A 25,548-nucleotide genomic window follows, 5' to 3' on the forward strand; every position below is an offset into this window, starting at 1 on the left:
AAACCAAACCAAAACTTGTGCATTCTACAACGCTTTCAGAATGACAGTATTTGCAGAAAACAGTGATTACATTTCTACAACCCATATCCACCAGCAGCAACAGCAGTAGCTGCTGAGCAGACATCAATGATCTAACTTTGCACATTGGATATTAGCAGATGGGGAAAAAGACCAGCTCTTCACATTGAGGGGAAACCAAAACCTTGAGGATAAGGATATGTATCCCTTGAACCTCATGGTGAACCCCAAACAGATGTGGAAAGGCCACCTGAATAAAGCCTACTAGGATTTTGTATGTGTCAGCTTCTCCTGAACACAGAATCACAGAATGGTCTGGCTTGGAAAGGACCTTAAGGACCATCCTGTTCCACAACCCACTGCCATGGGCAAGGACACCTCCTGCCAGACCAGGTTGCCCAAAGCCCCATCCAGCCTGGCCGCGAACACCTCCAGGGATGGGGCATCCACAGCTTCTCTGGACAGCCTGTGCCAGGGCCTCACCACTCTCTGAGTAAAGAATTTTTTTCCAAATATCCCATCTAAACCTACCCTTAGTGTAAAGCTATTCCCCCTTGTCCTATCACTGCACTCCCTGACAGAGTCCCTCCCCAGCTTTCCTGGGCCCCCTTTAGGCACTGGAAGACCGCTGTAAGGTCTCCCAGGAGCCTTCTCTTCTCCACGCTGAACAACCCCAACTCCCTCAGCCTGTCTTCCAGGAGAGGTGCTCCAGCTCCTGAGCATCCCCATTGCCCTCCTCTGGACTCACTCTATTACATCCACGTCTTTTTGTGCTGCGTCCCCAGAGCTGAGCGCAGTGCTGCAGGTGGAGTCTCACAAGAGCAGAGCAGAGGGGGAGAATCCCCTCCCTTGCCCTGCTGGCCACGCTGCTTTTGGTGCAGCCCAGGATTCGGTTGGCTTTCTGGGCTGCAAGCACACATAGCCAGCTCATGTCGATCCAGCACATATGGCAACATCACACATGGCAGGCCTTCTCACCTGCTTTAATATGAAATTCCAAGCTCCCAAACAGCTGGCAATAAGAGAGGCATCAGACTGCCGCCTTCCAAACAGTCCCAGCAACCTCTTCCTTAAAAAGGCTGAGTGGTCACAGATCCTTGTCCTCTTCTCAAGAAAATTGCTGGCATTTCGGTAATTTTGAACCTGCAAGAAATCCCCTGGAGTAACACTGCCCCTCTCATCACCAGGTTGTCCCACTGGCACCACCCCACCCACGGAGCAGCCCAGGTCTCTGCCACACACCTGCATTTTCTTTATGCTGAGTGGCACCAGCACTAACATCTCTCTGCTCTCACCAGGAGAGAAAACAGCCAGCATCAGAAGCAGTTGAATATGTTCAGACTGTTTACCAACTCTCCCACTGTGAGGGAGTCATACTAAGGAGGACAGATTGCTTCCAGTTCAGCAATTCTGCAATCAGCTGAAATAGTACTTAGAGGACCAACTATTACTATTTTGATCCACATCACTGCTGCTGGCGAAATGGCAGCTTGAAAGTGCAGATATAAAACTAGCCCGGCGCTTTTGCAGGGCTGCTATTCAAAAGATGTACGAGTAATGGAACTACACTTTTTCACAGCCTTTTTGGAGCAGCAAGAGGATCCAAAAACAAAGCCAGTCTCCTGCAGGAGCTGCCTTCAAACACGCCCAACGTACAACAGAGAGCATCTCAGAAAGCATCAGGTGGGAAAGGACAAAGCAAGATACTCACAGTGCGCGATGCGAAATCAATCTGGCAGAAATGTGATTGCATGCCTACTCCTGATTCACATCAAATTCATACTAACAAGCAATCTGAGTGCAGAGACTTGATATTAATGATAGTGCAATCAGAATCAAGCCTAACCTTATCATCCTATCATTTCTTTTAAAGACATGGTGCACACCCTTGTAGCAGCAGAATGAAATGCATTATACAAAGCCCTCCCAATTCTCTATCAAGAGCAGCAAATTATCAGAAAGTGAATAGCAAATGATACAAAGCCACAGGTTCATTCACTGGGCCATGGAGAAAATCAACCCAATAAATATTTCAGAAATCAAAGTCTGGAACCATGATGTTTACTTTTCATTGAACTCGCTGTAAAGTACAGAGTACACGATGCTACTAGAAGCAATGATCAGGAAAAAATAGGGTGTTATAGTTTCATGGACTTTGCCAAATTACACATTTATATTCATTTTAACATTCCGAAACTGATTTTCTCCATTTTAAAAATGTGTTTGTTCTAGTTTTTAGATGTGCCTGTTCCAAAAAAAAAAAAAAAAAAGGAATTGTCTTACTGTATCTTCAAAAGACAGACAGAAAGCATGCACTGTGAGATACAGAAACTTATTTTAGCGTCGATCAAATAGTGAAATACCAAAGATTAAATGATTCAGTGGGCAACTCAGTGATGCTTAATCTGTAGAGACAGCTGGAAACGTTTGAGTAAAATGTTAAAATTCAGCCTACGCTACTAAAGAGGCGAGTCCTATGAAACTCAGTTTTCGTAGTTTAGAAGATGCAACTCATTTACAAACGAAAAAAATACGGGAATATTTTAGTGTGCTAAAGCAGTGCTAAAGAAAAAGACAGTCACGCTAAAGAGTTAACCCACACTGAAGAGTTAACTTCCTCTGACAGAGCTGCTTAAGGCCCAGGACCCTCAATGTTCCATGTCCTCCTGATCCAACCTCTCATCTCCTGCTATTCCACTGCCAGGAGTTCCAGCTCTGTAGTGGCTATAATTCAGCTAGGGTTTTGTGGCTTCTGAATTTTCCAGCTACCCTGCTAAAGAGTAAGTCGGCCAGTCTAGCTATAGGGCTGTCGCCAGTTGTCTTTGCAAACTTTATCCTTTTAATAAACATTAAAAGCACCACATCAGGCGCTCTGAAAAAAGAAGAGGAGTAAGAAGGGTAATAAGAGACTTCTAAGTCCTGAGCTTTTTATGCTGTAAACAATAATGAAATCACAGAATATACACTTCCATAGGCTAAAGATACCAGAAAGCATTTCTAGTGACGCAGTTCAAAAACCTGCTTTCACATTCAGATTTACAAACGTGCAAAGGAAGAAACAGGACGCGAATGAAACCACAGGAAGGGGTCTGACTGCTAATGGTTTAATCCTAGGCTACCAAATCCTCAAAACTAAAATAGCCTTTGTTTCCACAAAACAGCATCCCTGATGAAGCAGATTCAAATATTCAACAGCGAAGTGCCTTGGGATATTTATGTAAATCCTTTAGATAGCAAAGATGAGAGCAAAAGGAGAGAGCAAGCTAACTGCCAGCTGCCAATTCACTGAATAGAAACAACTGAGATAACCGGGCAGCGTACAGCACGAGTTTGCATGCAAACTACTACTGCAAGAGCTGTGGGCAAGCAGAGGCCACTCGGAGGCGGCCCCTCCGCATTTTCCTACCATTTGCATCTGAAGCATGCAACCACGGACACTGCATGTGCTAGATTTGGGCAGGCACCTAACAACAAGGTTTCATGAGCACAGAAGTGCACGTTTGGGCAGCCCTGCTCGCTGAGGCCCGTCTCCCTGCAGTAATCCTGGCCTGGAGACCATCATACATAGGGGAGCTGGTGATCCACTCACCCGAGGCCTGCACTGCACACCCAGCTTGGCCTTCAGGCCGTGCGGCGCTGCACAAATCCGTTGGCCCAACTCAGACAGGTGGCTGTAACAGGGGAGCCCCGGGCAGCTCCCACCCGGTGGTTATATACCGCCTGCACAGCCGGGCCTTCACCTCACAGCGCAGCAGGAAGTTCTCACGCGAACCTCTGTTTTGTTTGACAGTAGAAATAATAAATAAAATTGATTTGCTGTAAGCAAATCACATAACAGTTTGAATGAGCAAAGGGAAGAAATCTCCCCATGGGCAGGATCTGTGCAATGCTGTGGGGAAATCCATCCGGGCTCTGCCTGATGCTACAGGAACTTGAGGTGGGATACCGAGCATCCAAAGGAACAGAAGACTTACTCGCTATCTGTATTCTTTTTATCTTATTAAAGCAGCTGTTTTAACCTATTTATTGCTGTGCCTTTCTTAGGGAGATCCAAAGAGCCCTGTGCTGTTTCTCCCACTTGACTCCCCCGGTGATGAACAGGCTCTGCCCTTCCCACCTCACTGCCTGCCCTGCACACCCCCTGCCATCCTCGTTACATGAAGCCCTGTAATCTCCCAGAAAAGAAATCTCCCTGTAATCTCTCTCATAAAAATGAGATTTATACAAGGCAATAGGCAAATACATACAAATCTTGTGATACTTTATCTTATACATTAGCCTCTTAGATTCTTCTAAAGACCTACTTCCCACTTGATAATAAATCCAATTACGTCCAGTCCTGCACAGAAAGCACCGCCAGCAAGCTCTGCATGTAAAAACTGAGAGCTTTTGAGTGTGCTGAAACCTGCAACCAGCAGGGTGCCTGCTTTCGAAGAGTGCCTGCTCCCTGATCAGCGTTCAGAGCGCCTCAGACACAGCACATTCAGTGAAAAAAAAGGTTTTTTTTTTTTTTTTTTTTTTTTTTTTGCCAAAGAAGATGCGTTTTATAGGGGACATTAATTTCTAATACATCTAACAATCCTTAATGCATATAACCACATGCGTATCAGGTGCTACCATTATTTAAATAAATGGCACTTATTTAAACAAAACAAGAACTTGATGCTGTAAAGGATGCGCTGTGTTTGCTGACCTTAAGGGACCCCGCCCCACCTAACAGTGGAGGAGAAATCACTTGTTTTACTTTGATCCAAATGTCAGTTTTGTCTAAATATTTATTAGTTCGGTTCTGAAAGGCCATCAGACAGGGGGAACAATGGAGTACTATATCTTCTGTCACAGAAAGGAAGAAGAAAAGAGATATTTGTGCAAAGATATATTTGTGCATATGGCCTTTCTTTGAAGTTGCCGTACATCTTCAAAGACACTCCATACTATGAAAGAACTACTTTTTATTGCAATGGCAAATCACAGAATCACAGAATGGCTTGGCTTGGAAAGGACTTTAAGGACCAGCCAGTTCCACCCCCCTACCATGGGCAGGGACACCTCCTGCCAAACCAAGTTGCCCAAAGCCCCATCAGCCCCATCCAGCCTGGCCTTGAGCACATCCAGGGATGGGGCATCCACAGCTTCTCTGGGCAGCCTGTGCCAGGGCCTCACCATCCTCTGAACGAGGAATTTCCTCCTAACACCCAATCCAAATCTCCCCTCACTTAGTTTAAAACCATTCCCCTTGTCCTGTCATTATCTGTCTGAGCAAGAATTTGCTCTCCATCTTTTTCTCTTTTTTTCTTTTTTTTTTTTTTTTTAAAAAAAAGCCTTTAAGTATTGAAAAGCTGCAATGAGATCACCCCAGAGCCTTCTCTTCTTTAGGCTGAACAGCCCCAGCTCTTTCAGCCTTTCTTCATAGGAGCGGTGCTCTAGCCCTCCGATCAACTTTGCAGTCCTCCTCTGGACCCACGGTAAAAAACCCATGTCCTTCTTGTGCTGGGGGCCCCAGAGCTGAACGCAGGGCTCCAGGTGGAGCCTCACAAGGGCAGAGCAGAGGAGGACAATCACAAATACATGATCCATAACTATGTGCAAAGACTCAGTCTACATGGTTGATGCTTCCTTGCATTAAATCCATGCAAACGTTGAAGGCAGTCATATCTCAATTTATGTGGGAGGGTAGGGGGAAGGAAATGTTACATTTTCGCACAATGAGAGAGAAACATGCTTTAATTGCAGTACAGTGCACACACGAATAATGCAGGGACTTTCTATAGAACTATAGCTATAGAAGTCATAGCTTGATTATACACAAAAATAACCCCTGGATGATTAGAATGTAGCATTCAAGCAATTAAATTGCTTTAAAAGTGCAGCATCAAGATGGCACAAGGTTTTTCATATATGAGAAGATACTAACATGACATCGAGTAACAGTTATGCTGTTTCCTGAAGAAAAAAACACTACCTTTCTTATTGATATAAACTGCCAAAGACATTCAAAAAAGCACAGCTAGAGGAAATCAAGCACTCATAATCCAGCTGCCCATCTCTTCTCTGTATGTGGTGGCTCTCAACCTACTGCTCCTGCCATCTTACTATGGGTCAACCAGAACCTGAACAGCTGGAAGCAGAGTCTTGCCTGAAAGCATTGTATACGCCAGCCATACACAAAAAGCACTCCTGTACTTTTGTGTCATTTAATATCTTAAATCTCTTGCACCTTTTGGAATAATCAAGTTGCTTTAATTGGTCTAAGAGGATTTCAGTGCAACACTGATGTCCCATATACTCACCTCACTACAACTGTCTTCCTGCTACTCCTTTTAGGATTTCTTGCAGAGTCTGGAGGTGCCAGCTTTGGGAATGCTTTTGCAACAGCAGCATCTGGCCCTTTGGCACACTCCTCTTCAAACAGCGCCAGCTCTGCAGTTGCTTTAAGGTACATCAAGTGGCCAGAATGCTAAGATAATTCACTATCCTGGACATCGGTCCTCCTGTCAGCAGTCTTCAGATTTGTCCTCCCTCTCTCTTTCTTCAAAGCATCTGGTATTTTAGTACCTGCCTTTCTTACTTGTAAAGGTCAGGGCACTGTGCCTATGTCTCAGGAAGGTGGTAAGACTTTGTTACACAAGTAACCTCTGCAGACTTGCTTTTCACAGCTGGAGAAAAATGCAGGGAGTGGAAGGAAGTGGGAGGAAAACTCATTTCAGACGGTAATCCCTTCAGCTATCCAGCTGGAATTGCCTATAAATGTTCTAAACAATTATTCAACATAAGCCTCACAAGTGACTTGCACATAAGCAAGGGATGCTTCTGCTCTTGTGTATTCACCCCTCTAGGAGCAGGTTGTGCACCTTGCCTTGCAGAATCAGACACTTGCAGCTGAGCTCCTTCCAAAATGTATACTCAGGCAGCCTCAGGATACTCTTTTATACAGATTCGTTCCTTGATGAAGAGACTTTAACTAAATGAAAATGACACTGACAGCCAGGCACATCCCTATTAATTAGATACAGCTACCCAAATTCTGGCCTGCCCCAAAGGTGGTCAAGTAGACACTTACTGAAGTTTCCATTGCATAACAATGACCAGATCCATCCTCCCCATGCTTACAAATTTGACAAATGGTTTCAGAGATGCAATTTGGATCCAAGTGAGAAAGGGCACATTTCCAATGGCCTCCTTCATTCCCTGCCCGTAGCGCTAGCCACATTTCTACTAGAGGACAGATTCCTCGTGGAAATAAGGAGACTAATAACACTTCAAGAAACTTCCTCTATGTTGCCAGCATTGTATAAATAAGGCATAAAAAAACAGGCTTGTGGTATAGATAAACTAGCTTAATGCTTTTGGTGTGAGAGATTGAACGTGCAACTCAAACGCTAGTTTTTGAGTCATCGCATCAGAGGTCATGAAGAGTTTTCTAGTCATGTGGCAATAATATACCTTGAAAATTCAAGCTATGAAACAGGATTTCCCCCTTAGAATATAAGAAGGACCTTTTTATGCTATTTCTTGCTGAAAAAATAAGCTGAGTTAGTTTTTCTGGAACATTTTCTTTCTACGGAACACATTATCTGTGAATGTATCTCCCTCTATATAAACACAATTTCTATAATAATTAAATCAACGTCTGTGGAAATAGAATGTCTCAGTCTGAAATTTTATCTTCATATTTGTTCTGGAATTCACATCCACATTTCAGTTACACAGACTTAACATTTATTCAATTACATCATTTAAGTAATTTAAGGAGGGCAATTCTTAGGCATTTTTGTTTATTTTTGGGTTATCATGGTACTGAAACAAAATCTGTTATATTCCAAGACAGAGTATTTACTTTGTGGATTTCCTCATAAAGTTGATGGTCCCAAAGCCATGAACTATGCTTCACTAACCTCCAATAAACTAGGGAGGAATAAAGCATTATGGTTTCTGAGCATCAAGTTACAGATTTCATGCACCAGAAAGATTAAAAAATGATACATAACTCCTCTGTACAAAAACTCAAATCTATGAGTAGTGGTGGAAGAAGCTATTCTCACCTTAAGGAAAGGCCAGTAGTGGTCAGAAGTAATAATACAGAACTGTGCTCAACAGTGCACAAGGCCAATTATAGATTAACATAAATCTGTGGCCAAATCTCTCTTTACACCTATGCTGACAAGTCCAAATAGTGTGTAGCTGTGCAGGAATGGAATCTCTATGCTACTACCAATTACTTCGAAACAGTATACCAAGAGATCTCCTGTTCCAAATACCCAAAGATGGGACAATTTACTCTTGTATTGTATCTGTGGAGATTTTTGCTGTCTTTGAAGAGACTGCTCATACAAAATTGTACTTACTCTTCCTTTCACACAATTTTATTCAGCGTAGCGGTATCAGTGGAACAACATGTATTGTATTACCAGATTTCAAACTGGATCATGTGGGCAATAATGCTGCTGCCTTCTGGGCTTCTATCCTTCAAAACACGTTCAGTAGCACACAGCAGAAGAACTACTTACATGCGTTAACGAATTTGAGGGTTCTGACAGTTAACACCGACAAGGCTAGCTGTGAAGACTTGAAATCTCCTCTCCGCCCCCAAACACACACACACTACCTGACCTTCACAGTAAAGCCAGCAAAAGGGGATAGATGCCTTTCCCCAAGCATCTCACTCTAGTTCAAGCAAAGTTTGTTTGGACAACTGGTGAAAGCTGGCTTACACCACTGCATCAGCTCAGCAATGGCAGCTGATGCTCAGGCTCACAATCATTGCTCTCACAGTCACATCCCCATGAAGCCGGGGAAGGTCTGTGATATGAATCTTTTCCTGTTTTCCTAGAGTGAAGAGAAACAAGATCTTCTTGAGGAACCAAGGCAAGTCTTTATACACACAACATGCTGACACCTTCTGTAAGCTAATCCACATATCCAAGGAACCATTCTGGTTTCACACACCTTTCCCTTGAAACCACTATCCCAAATTTTGATTCAGAGACTATTTAAGAATATGCAGAGAAAGTAGAATAAATGTATTTTTGCAGTGTGCCGTGCCAAAAAGTAACAATATTTTTGTACCAAGTTTTAGTCATATTTTCGAAGTGATAAACATCTCAGCCATTTCAAGTTGAAACAACCCAAAATATACCTCCTCTCCCCCCCAAAAAGAGAAAAAAAAAAAGATGAAAGCACCAATTCATAAGGCAGTTAGCAGCTCTTAGTTCTTTTACAGGTAAACTTAACATTAAGAAAACACACCCTATTTTACAGGATCAGACAATTCTTGCAGAAAGGTGAAATGTGAAGAAGAGCTGTGAAGTCAGCCTAACAACCTTCCCCACAGAACCAAAGATGACTGGCTGTCCTTTGCATATGGCATTTTTATTCCATACAGATCAGTAAGTTATTAGGTAATGCAATTGTCATTCTTAATCAGAATTTAAATCAAAGCATTTGTTATGTGCCCATGATTGACTTAACTGTGGTCTCAGAAACTAAGTGTCTTGGAGCCCTGTCCTTTGAAGAAGCTAGTGGTATAAAACTCACACAATAAATCTCTATTCAGAAAGACAGCAATCTTATTTAGCAGTTAAATGTACTTCACAGGAAAAGAGTTCTAGTACTTTACTGCTGCTATGATTTAAAGATCTTAATTAACATCAGTTTTATTTCCCAAAGGAAAACAGCTGCGCTCAATGACAAAGCATTTTTGGAGCACTCCACACGCTAAAGGCAGAACCCATCACGCGCACCCATAGCAAAGCTTTCTCAAACCTTCCGGGGCGGGGGAGTGCAATAGGATAAAGCAACTTTAGCTGGATAAGACTGAAGAGTGAGTAGGTCAGTAGCGGCTGCATGCACTGGAACACAGAGCTCACAGATACACAAATCTTTTTGAAAATTCCTTTATGGCCTTGGAAACAAATACTAGGCAACACAGAGTTTGAGCCTGATTTCCGGCTGCAAGGGGTTTTGTTTGTTGGCTATTCATTAGAATTTAAATTGCAGAAGAAACAATTCTTAGTCCAACTTTGATATATGTACAATCTGTTCTCTTCCTCGTTTGTATTTCCTAACCCTACAGCATCTTTTTTTTTTTCTTTTTTCTCCCAAGGAATGATAAAAACATAGCAAAAAAGAAATCAGTGGAAGTTACCATGCAGTCTCTATATAGCTATATTGTCAAAAAAGTTCAGTAAATAACCCTTAACCAAAGACTAAGTGTAAGGAATGGGATTTTTTTTAGATCTACTTTTAACCAGAAGTTTTAAATATAAACTAACTGCACAAAACCTTCATTCTAATGCAAAGTTTTATAGCTAGATAAACACTATCATTTAACAAGGTAAGTTTTTACAGGCACTTACTTAAATGGTGTGAACAGAAATGACAACGTAGTTGCCTTTTTCTGATTCCTCTTAACCTGCATAAGAAAAAAGTTAAACCATTAAGTGCAAGTTGCAACAAGAACAAAAATTATGTCAGGCATTCAACTAAGTCACAGAAAAGTTCTAAGACTATGGAAAAGGAATTAAATCAAGTTGCCAAAATAGTGTCCAAGAAACCGGGTGTTAAACATTTCTCTCTGAGTGCTGAACCAGTGGTTTTGGGAAGCCAGAGCTGCTCCAGTGTAGGTAAAATACAGCTCCCTCTCTACAGCAGTGATTTTTTACAGGACTTCTACAGTTTTCAGGATAAAGCTAAGAAATGGCTAGAAATCCTAACAGACTTTAGTGACAGTCTCCTGTGAAAGTGGCATTATTTATGCTGGACAGGAACTGGAACACTGCTGCAACACTGTTGAAGCAATACTGTTAGATCGATTAACCTGCACTTGGATAAAAATAGAAGGCTTTGATGCCAGAGTCACTTTGCCCAAGGCCCTTCAAAACATCTTTAAGGTCTCCTGCACCAGTTTGACTTGAGTTTGACTGCTGGCGTAAAGCAAAGGAAAGAACTTTCTAGCACACTGCTTCCAGAATTTGACAGCTTGAAGTAGCAACCCACATGTCTCATCCTATCCATCCAACACAACATCCTCTCTCCAGGGAGTACGAACTGTGGTCTGGTCAGTCCATCACAGGAGAAGTAAAAACCCACTTGGCATGTCTAAGGCAGTGTGCTACTTCTGCTTCAGCAAAGAAATGCAAACAAAAATCACAAACAAACCTTCCAAAACAATTCCAGAAACAAGCTACCCAACAAGAACATAGCTTAGCACTACAAAATTACAGAATAAAAATAAAGACAAGGAGGACTAGAACTACCTTTTTCTTAAATATTCCCTGAGACAACAATTTAAGCAAAAAGAGCCAATTTACATGTTCAATACTTAGAGCAGAGGTCTTCCACCTGTGGAGGCGCTACCAGCATACTTCAACTTCACATCCTCTGTCACTTCCTCTGCTACATGCCAGCTCTCCACCACTGGAGATTGGAAAGCAACTCTGCTGTTGACGTGGCCAATTTGGTATCCACACAAATTATGTTTGGGAGTCTGTACATTCAAGGGACAGAAGGTGCTGAAGGCACTAATCATCCTGTTACAGGTCATCTCAAGCGAGTTCCTTGTTTTGACATCGACACATACTTTCCTGACAGTTCTGCATGACTCTGCTTCCTGTCTGTGGAGATGATAATTTTCCTTAAAAGCATTTCTTTGTCTTCCCAAAACTAATACTTCTGGGATTTTTTTTTTTATTATTATTATTATTTTTTTTTTTTAAAAGGATTTTACTCCACAGTTAAAAGCATCTAGTGGAAAAAAACCCTCCCCCCCCCCCCCCTTTTGGACTACAATATAATATAATATAATATTCAATATGAGACAAATCAAGATAGAAAGCAGAGATAAACACTTACAAGCATACGACAGATACTAAGCATAATCTAAAGGTTAATTAACACACTGATTTCATTTCTTTAAGGGACATGTGCCTGTTGCTTTTTGATCTGCTTACTGGTCTGCCTCAGAGCCTTGTCTCCCAAGCACTGCTGAAAAGGAAATTTTCCTTCCCTTATAGCAGAAATTAGTGCTCAGCTTCAGGCCTGCCTACATACTGCTGCAGGTTTACGCTAACATCAATAAACATCAGCATTAAGTTCAGAATCAAGAAGAAGTTGCTCAATTTCCTTACTAAAGAGATGTTTTATTGAAGTCTTTCAAAGCTCTTCAGTTCACAACTAGTATCACCTAGAATGTGCATACGATTTTAGTCCTTTGAATTACTGCGTGCCATACACACTGCATGGCTCAGTATAATTATTTCACACAGAACAATAATAATTACTATTCAAAGAAATATTTGTCTTTTTCACCATGTTTAATTACCTTAAATTGCTCGAGAACCTGAACAGCATTGGTAAACATGCTCTCTGCTTTGAAATGAGCACTATTATTCAGATATTCCAGAGGCAGGGTTCCCTGGGGAAGAATAAATAAATATATAAATAAATCTTAAACATTTATGGGAAGACAACAGAATTTCTCCAACTGTATGGCGGGCCAAACGAGCAGTAAGAGTGCTTCAAATTACTACTTAAATAACAACTGTAACACCTTAAGAATAATGCTCTTACATCATTTCTCAGCATTACAAAGACTGCTTATATTATCTCAACTCTCACAGGAACACCAAGGCACATAATGGAAACTGTTAATCAAACTAGATATTATATAGTAGTAAAGCCTCAACCACTCATCATATGCCATTTTTTAAATACATCGAAGTTTTCCATTCAAACCCTCGCTTGGTCCTGACTTGCCCGGTACTTGGGATGAGAAAGCGAGCAGCTCACATACCACCACGTGTTAGGACACTTTTCTTACAGGTTGGTTTGCATGTCCAGCAATCAGTGCAAGAAAGGGGGGCTGGGGCAGAGTTTGCAGAAGACCTATTTTGAAAGCGTGCTGTATATTGATGTTTCAAATGCAAAATGAGAAGCATGAGAGCATGCCGATGTAATGCTAATTGCCAATTAGGTGTTTATTAGACAACCTCTGGGCTACACAAAAGCATAGGAAGCAAATACAAAGAAAAAGCTATCTCAGTGAAGACTGTTCTCTCACTGTTTGCAAAATTAAAAGCACAGGACACCATCTGAAAATAACTCATCACACTAACTAAAACAAGAAATAATTAAACATTAGACCGCAAGAACTATCTTGTTTACATATTCAGCTTTCTTTATCAAAATCAAATGTTATTCAAACCATACTGCATTTTTACCATCCCTAAAAAACAAACAAAAACCTTTTACGTAGCTCAACAGTGCAAGGTTGCAGGTTATAAAAGGATCGCCTGCTTTTCCAAATTAAAGTACTGTACAATATATAAAAAGATTAAGTTTATGCTCCAAAGTGAAAATATATGCACATAAAATTAAAACTATAAGCAGTCTCAGACCCTCAAGCAATTTCCCAAACTGTAATCCTTCCCCTTCTATCTCGTCCCCAAATCTCTTCCTTTAAGACATGCGGATTCCCATAATATGGTAAGACATTTGTACTACTTACCACAGAATTCAGGGGGAAAGGAACACCAATAAGGGAAGCCATCAGCGGCGCTATATCAGCCTGTGCAAGCAGAAGCATCCCCATTTTAACACAATTCCAGCTTCTAGAACTAATAAACTCAGTTTAATTTGAATGTATCTACATTTGTAACAGTAAATGGTATAAAACTGTGAAGTTATAACATCACTAGCTCATAATATTTCGTCTACCGTTTCTTGTAGTCATCATGAAATGAGTAGATTCAAAATGTTGAGACTCCACTACTGATAAAGATTCAAGACTATATATTTAGTTTAAAAAGCAAAATTAAAAAAGGTATTTATTCACAGGAATTCAGTACCTTCTCCACTGCACGCAGAAGCAAACCACTTTATGACAACAGACCACAGAAAGCACTCATTTCATATTTACAGTTTTAAGCAATACACTGAATTTTTGCTTTTCAAAATGTTCTTCTTCCCAGGTTTTCACAGTGAGGATTACTCAACTTCTCCCCTTCACAGAGGGACTCTATATTTTTATTGTGTCCACTCAGCCCTTAACCCTCAAGAAGACCCCTTCACCTACATCAAAGCTTCCCAAAAAATAAGTTACCATTACTTGCTACTTATGATGATAAACACTGGATTTTCACTAGGTTTATATTTTTCTTTAATATATATCCATACACCAAAATTCTTTATTTCTCCACCATAACTCTGAAGAAACTGTGCTGAAATCAAAGGCACTGCTGCAGTCTTCTATCTACTGTGCAGATGCAGACTCCAAAACATTATTTGTTTGTAGTCAAAGCCTATGTAGTATCATACAAGCAGAAATCTACCTCTAATTTAATACTAGGGTTTTGCTGAAAGCAGCTTATCCAAAAGCTTTCCCAGCTTTAACCTTTCAGCACAAGTTTCTTTCTCTTGTTTTTATCATGTTTGGAGTCTTATTCATACACTGGGTTTCATAGGATGGGATAAAGGAAGGAAGAAGCAAGTTGCCAGTGCACAGATGTACATTATCTCCTTGATTTATAAAAGCTTGGCGATTTAGTATCAAGTGTTCAATTGTCCTTTTCTTCTTCCTTTACAGTACAATACTACATATTTGTCTAAACAGCCAAGTGGCTGGGCCATAACTACAGGCTTTGTTGAAAAAACAGTTCAACAGCATAGTAAGAATTCTTGATTCCTAAGTGATAGCAACTTCTGGAAAAAGTGACAAAAATGCAGACATCGAAATAGCTCCAAAAACAAACACTAAACATAAAGACAGTTAACTTGTATGTAGCAAAAAGCATACAGATGTTCACTAGTTTAGGAAGCGTGGCCATCAGACTACACTTTCTTGTGTTCAGCTGGGCACCTTCATAGGAGAGTAGGCAATAGCTCAGATCCGGAATATTTTAAAAGTAGAAAGTTGAAGGAAAGCATCACAAGCTATTTCTAAAAGCGTGCAAAAACAAATCCCACTCTGCAAGCAGATGCTATTCAAGTTACATTCGGATAACTGACACTGAGCTTGCGAGGAATACCTGACTTATTGTACTGCACTTCTTCTAAAAAGGCATATTATCGCAATTACAAATGGTGTGAAAATGCCTCCTCAGGAAAAGAAGTTGTAGATAGCTGCTGTGTGATAACATGAAAAAGCTTAGATCGCTTATGGTCAGTATGGGGGCAGTTCCTGCACCTTCCATGGAAATGCCAAGTAAGTGTGGTGATTCATTCAAGTTCCCTCAGTTAGTTTAAATCACACAAAATTCCATTTGAAAGCGTATGAGTTCTTAAATTAGGCATATTTGATACCTGATTGACATCCAGCCTCTTCAAGTTCTCCAGTTTCCACTCTGCAAGAAATAACAGAGCACATGAACAGATAGTCTAAATAGATTCGAAAGGGATAATTCAAATGACATTTAATGTCCTGTTGGCATTTTCTGAACAGCGTTGTTACTAAAGAAAACTCTAATTTGGCTTTAGGATGCTAGCTCAGGAGAGGTTACGGATGGAACACAACAGGCAGAAACAAGAAAACGCATTCATTTCAGTTCACATTTTCTTTTAACCACCAGGATAAATTGCTGCCTGCAATTGTGACCCAGATCAGTTAAACAAAGTCCAAGCCTTTTATTTTTTTTTCAGTACAGCACAGAAAGTGATGTTATCTTCTGTACCAACTAAAAGAATCAAACTCAGGTTTAGGAAGACTGCTTAAATCTCTTCAAGTGGCTTTAGTGGCTTTTCTTTTTTTTTTTAAAGGTTAACCAAAGGTTTCTAATGTACCAGTACAGAGTGGTACAAACATACTTCATATGTGCCATATGTAATACTGGCTAAAAGCAAGCTCAAGGGAAAAGTTGAACAATTTAGTAATCAGAACAACTACAACGAAGACAGAGACAAACCCCTGAAGCTATGGTGCATCATACAAAAAGCTGGTTGAAAACAGCATTTTCCTGCTCTCCATTAACCTCTAAGGAAATGAAGAGGAAATTTTCTCTTTTCACTGGGGGTAGAGAGCTATTTCAAAACAAAGTAGAGCTTTGGTTTTTTTTTTTCATGCCTTCTCCCAGTGTTTAAATTAGCTTACCCAATACCTACAGTAATAATATGAGGGAAAAAATAAAATACAATAAAATAAAATAAATTTTGGTAACTCAAGCTTAAAAAAAAAAAAATCAGATGCACAGGAAAAAATGGTAGGGGCTTGAAACAGGCTTGCAGACAGAGCACTTAAAATGCTGTCAGCTACGTGCGTAGAGCAGACCTTGGTTACGGCAGTAAAGAATTCAGGGCCACTTATCCTCAGCTGGGGAACCCAACTCAATGTTAGCCAGAGGGACACAGCCACCTTTCCCAAACGAACGCACAAAGCTAGGTGGACCAGTCACTGCCCTGCTAACACTATTTGCCCCAACGGCACCACAGAAACAGCACAGGTGCAAGCAGGGCTCTGCCCAGCATCTCGGGATCGCAGTTGCCTCACTGACAGCACTCCCAATGTAAGCACCTTGTCTACAATCATCCTCTGGCTTTAAATGAATGAAAGTTTAAGGGCAGCAGAAACAGATTTTAAGAGCGCTGGTAAACTGTATTTCACAGTTCTGGCTCAGCCTCATTATTTTTCCAAGCAACCATAGGCATTCAAATCCTGGGCTGTATCCTTTTCATGTCTTTCAATACGCCCTGTCAGCACCAGGCCCAGGGATGTTTATCCCTATTTTGAGCATTGCATGCACTACGCTTATTTTCAGCGATTAGCTCGTACCACTGCAAGCTTCAGGGACCCGACTGCGAGTTCACTGTTATTTATGTGCTAAGAGCACGCTGAACAGCAGCCATGCATCTTAACAGCAGTAAGAAATAGTTGCAACGAGTTCCCATAGCAACACAGGGGAAGTATTATCAGTATTTATCATGAATCCTGTATTAAACTTGCACCAAAGTGAGCAAGTTTGTTTCCTTTCGCTTCCCAGAGCAGGAAGCGGGTCTGTATTTCTAGAGACAGATTCTCACCTATATTTGTATTATATAAAAGCAATGTTTTTTCTCTTTAAAATAACATTTCCCCATCAAAAACGTGGAAGAAGTCTATACACATACAACGTGTCTAGGGAAGGAAGAAACTGTAGCTCTGCTGGAGAAGCTTCTAGCAATCCTAGAAACTTTTACATCTCTGCTTCCCTTATTTTCAAGGGGAAAATCATTTGAGCCCCACGGCTTGGACCAGGCGCTGTAACGCACTAAATCCAAGTGCTCCCGAAGAACAGGACGCACCCCCACCCTCGCCAATCCGGGCTGCAATCCTGGGAATGAGACATGGTGGATCTAGATGCTGCCCTTGCTGGTTTTGTGTTTCAAGCTCCCTGTTCAAGTTTCCTGTACAGTGTTCAGCAGTTCCCAGTTTGTTATACATTTTCCTTCCCTTGTCCTGCAGCCTGCAGGGCAGTCAGTTGCAAACAGTCCAGGGGAAACCGCAGGGAGGTGCCAGCTGAAGAGACACCAGCATGAGCCTGCATGGGCCAAACCAAGCCTCTCATAAAACCTCACGGCAGTGAAACCTCAGGTGCAGCAAAGCAGGCTGAGCTTCCTCTGAAAAAGGGAAGTCTGTAGGTGAAAGCCACCACCTCGTGCTTACAGGTTTCTCTGGACTGGCACCCGAAGGCCACCCGGCAGGGTGCGCGCTGAGGAGCTGGAGAGCGGCTCCATTTTGTCTCTTTCCTGAGGGGCCAAGGCAACAGCCAAATGGGTAACACTGCTCACTGCCCGCAGGATGGGGCTCTGGCATCGTGAATCCTTCCGCAAGGATTGCACGGGCAGCCTTGAGGGAAGGCAACACACAGGTGAATGGATTGATAAGGAGAAGGCTGTCAATCCGGAACAGGCGCCGTGTCCTTCAGAGTACCCAGGGAACACGCTCATCATCGCACAACAAATCGGACGGACCCAGTCCTGACTGTCAGCACTGCCTCAGGGGGCACCTACCCTTGACGGCGATGATGAGAGGAGAGACAATTCACTAGAGCCCACCTGCATTGAACAGAGCTCAAGTAGGCCAGCGCTGAAAATACTGTGCTGTTCCCACGAACTTGCAACTCAGACCTTAGGACGGACTTTGTCAGTAGGTGCAAGAACCTGAACAATGGCACGTGCAATCTCAAATATGAATCTGACACCTGAATACATCAGTAATAAAGCAAGCTCTCTCTTTACCTGCATGTGGTTTCAGCTTCTTTTCTATGAAGCAAGAAAGGCAAATTCAGAGAGCTTTCCAAGAAAATTATTTTAATCATTTTTTCTTGCATATCTCAGCTTTATGAAAACTGAGTTTTGGGTTTGTAAATGGAGTAGCTGAACTGTACTGACCTGAGAAAGAGTCAAGTTCCATTTCAATAACTTTTCTTTTAGGCTACGTAGCCTATTGGAAGCTGTAATACACTGCCAGAATGTAATACACTACCATAGAGAGCGTATTCACTTTTTAGAAGATAGTTATTACTCAAATAGAGATTACAACTCTCAATATATTCAAAGACACTCAGAACTCAAAGAGAGATTATTCCTGACAATTAAGAACCTGTAACCAGTGCCAAAGCCAAATAGCACCATGATTTTCAGCTGGAAGGCTGCAGAATCAGGCCAGAATGAGGGGCTTTTTTATTTAAAAAAATAATAATAATGTTTTAATCAAAAAACAAACAAACAAAAAACAACACACCACTACATGGAAAACATGAAGCTGGCACAGCAGGGTGCAGACATACTCCCTGCTTTAAGGGAAAATAAACATTTCCTAACTGGTAGCAGCTACCTGCTTTTTCTATTGTGTACCTATACGTCAGCCCAACAGTCATCTTCTCTGAAGTGCTCTCACACCATTTTCATCGTTACTTGAAATCAAATGCTGGTGTTTGTACTAAAGCTGCTAAGAATCAAAACTGCAACAGCTGTAAAAATCATCTATTATGACATTTAGTGTCCTTAAACGTCTAGCAGATCAGTCACCAGCCACCAAAATCTGTTGTTTTCATTCTTTTCCATTGCTTATTGTACAACTAATTTTCAATTTTATCAGACATGCTGCAATTTTATAGCAGGGAATAATGAGCACAACATGTACATGGTCTACGCTGGACAAGTCCTGTTTAAACTGCTACCAAATACCTTCTCAAGAGCAGGGTGGGGTTAAAACCTCATGCCTGAAGTCATTTTTGCCCATTTTCTCTTCTCTAATGCGGCTCGACAAACAATCCAACAAAGTATAAAGTCATTTGATCCCAAGGAACACCATGAGAGATTCAAGGCATCTTAAGAAACAGAGCAGGCTACAGAAGTCAAAAACGTGAAAAAGGAAGAGCTTATTCAGTGAATCACATCTGATTTTTAAATCCCAGGGAAATTTCAATAAACTAGTACTTATAGATTTGAATTATTTATTATTTTTTTGATAGCAGTGTTTACTCTCCTTAAATAAGTCACAAAGGGGAAAATTAACAGTAGAATAGTCACAGTTTTTCATTGAGAAAGACTGTTTACATTCCCTCTACAACCACAAAGATGAATGTGAGATAAGATGCTCCAGGCAAGTTCCCAGGATTCTACTGTGGAGCTAGAAAGAGGTCTTAGGACACGTCAACTTATGTTTCTGTACAAATAACTTTTAACCTCTAGGAGTCTTCTGAAGAAGTCTCCTCTGTAACTAAATTTTAAGAGTGTTAATAGTCTTCCGTATGCAAAGAGAAAGTCCTCAGTTCCATGACTCACAAAGAAATGACTCTGATATGATCTATCCCGTCTTGCTATATCCTCCACATGTGCGTCCTGTCAACTTTTCTTTCTGCACTTTCTCGCACAAAGCAAGTCACATTTATTGTAATGGAATAGAAGTCAGTGAAGCTTAACAGATATTAACTGTTGAACACTGCCCTTTCCACTAAAACTTCACACTTCGGTTTTGTATTTTACGTACCTTTCAAAAAATTGTCTTCAAAGAACTGGGATGTGACTTTCTGTGGATAATTCACTCCAGCACCCCAGGCAATCAGCGGTGTTAAAGTCTCTGAGGGATGACCAGCTCCATGGGAACCTAAAATACACCAAACCAAAAACAACATAGGTTTTAACATGCATAGTGTAATAAATAAATGTTTATACACACAGTTTTTATTATTGAACATATGCTAAAATTCTGTTACAGGATCAAAATTCAAGGTTGAATTAAGTTGGGAAACTGGTATCACTTAGGTCAAGCCTATACAAATATAATGTTGCATATAAAAAAAAAAAAAGAAGAAACCCTTAATACAGAAACTAAAGCCAAAGTGTTCAAAAGTCTTAAGGTACAGAAGAGTCACCTGTTCAAATCCTGTTACATGTGCCTGTCCCTGAGTGCTCCATGGAAACCAGAGCTGGTTGATTTGAGCAGTTAGCTATGTGCCTAGAAATCGCACAGAATTGATCTCTGTGGTACTCAAATAAGAATTAAACTTCAATTTCAAAAACAGGAGACAAGATACATCTCCCAGTAATGCAAGTTCATTTTTAAGGTTTTAAAGCCTTGTAGCACACTTTAAGAACTGATGAAACATCACATCCTTCCCTGAAAAATTTAATTCCCTTCAGACTAACATATCAGTTACCCAAAGGAGAAAACTAAAACGACAACATCTCAGCACAGCTGCACTGAAGCAGAAGCCACACAGGCTTGAAAGACACTTTGGTCATCGGATTCAGTGCGTGAGGTGCCACAGCAGTGACATAATCCAGTCTCAAAAATAATGAGATGGTTATACAAACGATTCTGGTCATGGCACACAGTACAAGACTATATGCTTTATTTGTATGTGTGTGTAGACACACAGCCCCTCTGTATGTATAGTTTAATCATCGCTGAGGATAGAGAATAATGCATACTTCAATGGCAGCTTTTTTAAGAGGAAAAAACAATTAGATATAAATTTAGATATAAATTTGGGAATAGCATTAAGGTTGCCTGTACAACTGCTGTGGCAGAACTGAAAAGCCAGCTCTGCTTTCTTTAAACAGCCACACTGGTCTGCAAATAAGATTTCAGACATACAGAAATCCCTTGGAAGACATTCTCTGGGCTCAAAAGCAGGAAACATTCCTCCTCATGGAGCTTGGGAAAAGAACAGATGGAGGTCACACTTCCTCCATCCTCCATGCATCAGCTATTGCCTTGTATCACAGGAGGAAAGTATGGCTTTTGGTGAGCTTTCATTTTAGCTGAGCCACCACCTCCATCAGCATTTTAGTGAGAGCATGCCTCCATTAACACTGCAAGACAGATGTAGCTGAGAGAGGCAGCTGTACCCACCCTTCCTATTTTAAGGACCAGGTTTCAGTCAAATCCAAACTATAGAATGAATGATTTCTGGGTCAGTTCCCTATACTACCTGTATGTACCCCCAAACAGACTTTTTTTTAAGGGAAAAAGGAAGGAGATGGTGCTGCTGGTTTAGGTTTCTGTTCTGTCCCGCACACCACACGACGGTGTGTTTGCCAGGAGGGCAGCAGGAACAAGCGGCCATGACGAGGGTCGGTGTGGGACTACCTGTGTTAGTCAGGAATCCCTTCTGAGGTCAGCTTAAAGCAAAACCATGGAGTCAGATTGAGAAAGCAAGTGATTTTTATCAGCCTTTGCTAAGAACATCTGGAAAACCTCCCAACCCTCTTAATTATTTATTTAAATCTGGTGCCCATCCCGTTGTGCAAATGGTCAGTGAAAGATTGTAGCAGTTGTGGATACCACAAGCTTGAATAGAAACCTACTGAAGTAGCCTTCAGGAGGCTGACTATGGGCCTTTGCCTCTTCTTTAAGTTTGCTCTTGTCAGTACCTTTAATGTTGACTTGAGTGAATACACTTCTGGCTGAAGATCAAGCTTTCACTTCTGACAGAAAGGAGTGACAGAAAACTGTGGCAGGCCAGTAGTTCTCAAAGCCCGAAGTCTTACTCCTGTCACCTTTCATTCCCCCTTCAAAGGTTCCAGTACATAATGAGAACACCTCAGAATATATATAACTATATTGTATTAACAAGACTACCTACTCTTCCAGACAAACTAGCAGCAAAGCTCATCTGTTTTCCTCCACTGAAACAAAAACATGCACTAAAAAAACATGCACTAAACTAAAAAACATGCACTGGAAACCTAATCCAGGCTGATGCAGATGAAAGACAGTTCTTTGAATACCTTAATACGGCATTCATTTTACATTCACACACCTGCTGAAGAGTGCACAGGACACTTGGTAGGCAGCAAGCTGCTGCTGAGCCAGCAGCATGCTCTTGCAGCAAGGAAGGCCAGCAGCACCCTGGGCTGTGTTACCAGGAACACAGGGAATAGATCCAAACAAGGGATTATCCTCCCCTAGTAAGGGCTTCTGAGACAGCTTCTAAGCATTGCAACCAATTTTGCACCCCCCAAACAGCAAAGACGTCAACCAACTGAAATGAATCACAGAATGGTTTGGGCTGGAAAGGACCTTAAAGATCACCTGGTTCCAGCCCCCCTGCCATAGGCAGGGATGCCACCCACCAGACCAGGTTGCCCAAAGCCCTATCCAGCCTGAATACCTCCAGGGATGGGGCATCCACAGCTTCTCTGGGAACCTGCTCCAGTGCCTCACCACACTCATGGTGAAGAATTTCCTCCTGACATCCAATCTAAATCTCCCTTCTTTTAGCTTAAAACTATTCCCCTTGTCATGTCATCGACAGAGCAAAGAGTTGCTCTCCATCTTTTTTATACGTGCCCTTTAAGTATTGAAAAGCTGCAATGAGATCACCCCGGAGCCTTCTCTTCTTTATGCTGAACAGCCCCAGCTCTTTCAGCGCTTTCTTCATAGGAGAGGTGCTCCAGCCCTCTGATCGTCTTTATGGCCCTCCTCTAGAACAAGTTCAATGAAAGGCCACCAAACTGGTCAGAAGAACACATGCGAGGAGAGGCTGAGGTGCTGGGATTTGTTTAACCTGGACAAGAGGTAGGTGTGTGTGTGTGTGTGTGTGTCTGTGTCTGTGTCTGTGTGTGTCTCTGTGTGTCTCTGTGTGTGTCTGTGTCTGTGTGTCTGTGTCTGTGTGTCTGTGTCTGTGTGTCTGTGTCTGTGTGTCTGTGTCTGTGTGTCTGTGTCTGTGTGTCTGTGTCTGTCTGTGTCTGTGTCTGTCTGTGTCTGTGTCTGTCTGTGTCTGTGTCTGTCTGTGTCTGTGTCTGTCTGTGTCTGTGTGTGTCTGTGTCTGTGTCTGTGTGTGTGTGGTGTGCGTTTGTAGCGGGACACTCACCAGCAGCCTGCTTGTACCGCAGTGCCGGTGAGACTGCAAGAAGATGCAACCAGGTCGCACACTGTGCTACATGGCAGAGGGATGAGAGACATCAGGCTCGAGTTGGAACAGAGGGTGGTCAGACTGCAGAGAACGGAAGTGCATGCCTTCCTTCCATAAGGGCAGCCAAGGAATGGAAAAGGCTGCCCAAAGGGGCTGTACAGGCTCCATCCTTCGAGGTTTTCAAGGCTCTGCTGGATAAAGCCCAAGCAGCCTCGTCTGATCCCAAAGCTGACCCTGCTTTGAGTAGGTAGTTGGACCTCCTGAGGTCCCTTTGATCATACATACCATATGATACCTATCTATCTATACACACATATATTAAAAAATATTACTTCTAACAAAAAATCAATTTTAAATTTTATTTTATGTGGCAGCCAGCTCAACAATAAATAATATTCAAAACAGACCATTTTGCAAATGAGCAGATAGCAATTAGACTGATTTTGAATAGATATGAATACTTTTGTAGTCTCTGATAACAGAAAGCCTGCATATACCAAACCCAGCTCCCACCCATAAACTCAGTTGACTATCAACGTTTAAAAATGCTCACCCCAATCTGTCATTCCATGGTCAGAAGTTAAGATAAATGCAGTTTTTCCATCATTTCCATAGAAGCTTTCAAGCATTGAAGCAATTTCTTTTATACCTTCATCAACTTTTCTAATATTCTCCTTGTATTCCCTGGAGGAAAAAAAAAAAAAGTTATTAGATTCAAGGTAGCTTTTGCATTTGGTGTAAAGCAAGTTATCCACAGTAATTATGCCCAACTTTACTCCTCACAGAACCTCAAGCTAACAAAAGGCATTCTAGATGTAAAACTCCCTTCCTCTAAGTCTAATGTGAGATACTAAACTGTCACACTGCAGTTTGGAAGTCCCTTGAACTACAGTCTCAATGGCTTTTTGTTTGCATTGCAAATCTAACTGGTCCTTGATTGTGGACAGCTTATTACCCACAGTAATGAAGGACATTTACCAGGGTGTGTAGTGAAAGGACAAGGGGGAATGCTTTTAAACCAGAAAAGGGTAGATTAGATATAAGGAAGAAATGCTTCACTCAAAGGGTGGTGAGGCACTGGCACAGGTTGCCCAGAGAAGCTGTGGATGCCCCATCCCTGGAGGTGTTCAAGGCCAGGCTGGATGGGGCTTTGGGTAACCTGGCCTGGTGGGAGGTGTCCCTGCCCACGGCAGGGGAGGGGGGTTGGAACAGGGTGGTCTTTAAGGTCCTTTCCAACCCAAGCCATTCTGTGAATCTAAGAATTAAGAATTCTGGAAAATTCAAACACATTAAATTAGAAGTTGTAGAAGTTATTTTAAACTAGTAACTGAGACTTCACAATGCAGGAACTGTTTTGAGACTAGTCATAGATCAGCAGAGGCTAAACCAAAAAAATCATATATTTTTTTAGAGATAGTGTAGTTTCTACCTGGCCTATTGCAGAAACCCTCATGACTACATGTTTGGGACTTGATAAAGAGCAAGGTCAAGAAAAAAAAAGAGTTACTGTATAGACTCAACACTAATAAGAAAGATATACTTAACCTCTCCATTCACCTTGAGTTTGGCCGATGAGCATGTCCATTCGTGTCTATGCCCAGCAAATGCAGGAACAGAACCACTTTCTCTTCATTTAGTGCAGAGAACAATGTTTGATTACTTCTTGAAGAATTAAAGAATCTCTGTATGGAATAAGCCATTAAAATGTTAATCTGAGAACAATGGACAAAGATGACAGGAAGCCTACTAAAACTAAAACACAGCTGGTTTTGCATCGAAATACCAGTAGTTACAAAGAAAAAATTGCTTCCCAATTTACTTACTTTACTTACTACTATCAACATAGTCAGTCCAGCTTATCTAGGACAGGCAACACTGAAGGTTTTTTTTTTTTTTTTCCTCCTAGTTTTATTAGGGAAACATACCAAATGACTGTATCAACCCTTCTTTGCCTCCACTTACAGCTTCATATTTCTACTGATTTTTAAGCTGGAAGTGAAGTTCTCAACACTCCTGCTTTGGAAGCAGATTCTGCAGGACTGAGATACCAAGCTACAACTCATTTGCAGAAACCAAATTAAAACAGAACAAAACAAGGCACGCTTTGCAAATACAAGCGCTACAGAACATACATCTGCCTTGCACATGTCCTACTTAAGCATCCCCGAGGCAGATGCCGGCGGGGGATTTTCCCCTG

At 41.5% G+C, this 25,548-nt stretch overlaps 1 protein-coding gene across 3 annotated transcripts in view; it reads right to left on the minus strand.

The window, feature by feature from the left end:
• The window catches only part of PIGN (phosphatidylinositol glycan anchor biosynthesis class N), a 108,752-nt gene that overhangs the window by 49,626 nt on the left and 33,578 nt on the right, over nucleotides 1-25,548 (minus strand). For all 3 annotated transcript variants that reach the window (XM_035317097.1, XM_035317098.1, XM_035317096.1), the window contains exons 6-12: nucleotides 24,909-25,033; nucleotides 23,905-24,035; nucleotides 19,979-20,095; nucleotides 15,316-15,356; nucleotides 13,523-13,582; nucleotides 12,338-12,430; nucleotides 10,374-10,429 (exon numbers count right to left, since the gene is read on the minus strand). In XM_035317097.1, the coding sequence (XP_035172988.1) occupies nucleotides 10,374-10,429; nucleotides 12,338-12,430; nucleotides 13,523-13,582; nucleotides 15,316-15,356; nucleotides 19,979-20,095; nucleotides 23,905-24,035; nucleotides 24,909-25,033 (623 nt within the window). The remainder of the gene's footprint in view (nucleotides 1-10,373; nucleotides 10,430-12,337; nucleotides 12,431-13,522; nucleotides 13,583-15,315; nucleotides 15,357-19,978; nucleotides 20,096-23,904; nucleotides 24,036-24,908; nucleotides 25,034-25,548) is intronic.

This window comes from Oxyura jamaicensis, chromosome 2, assembly GCF_011077185.1.
Source record: "Oxyura jamaicensis isolate SHBP4307 breed ruddy duck chromosome 2, BPBGC_Ojam_1.0, whole genome shotgun sequence".
Lineage (NCBI taxonomy): Eukaryota > Metazoa > Chordata > Aves > Anseriformes > Anatidae > Oxyura > Oxyura jamaicensis.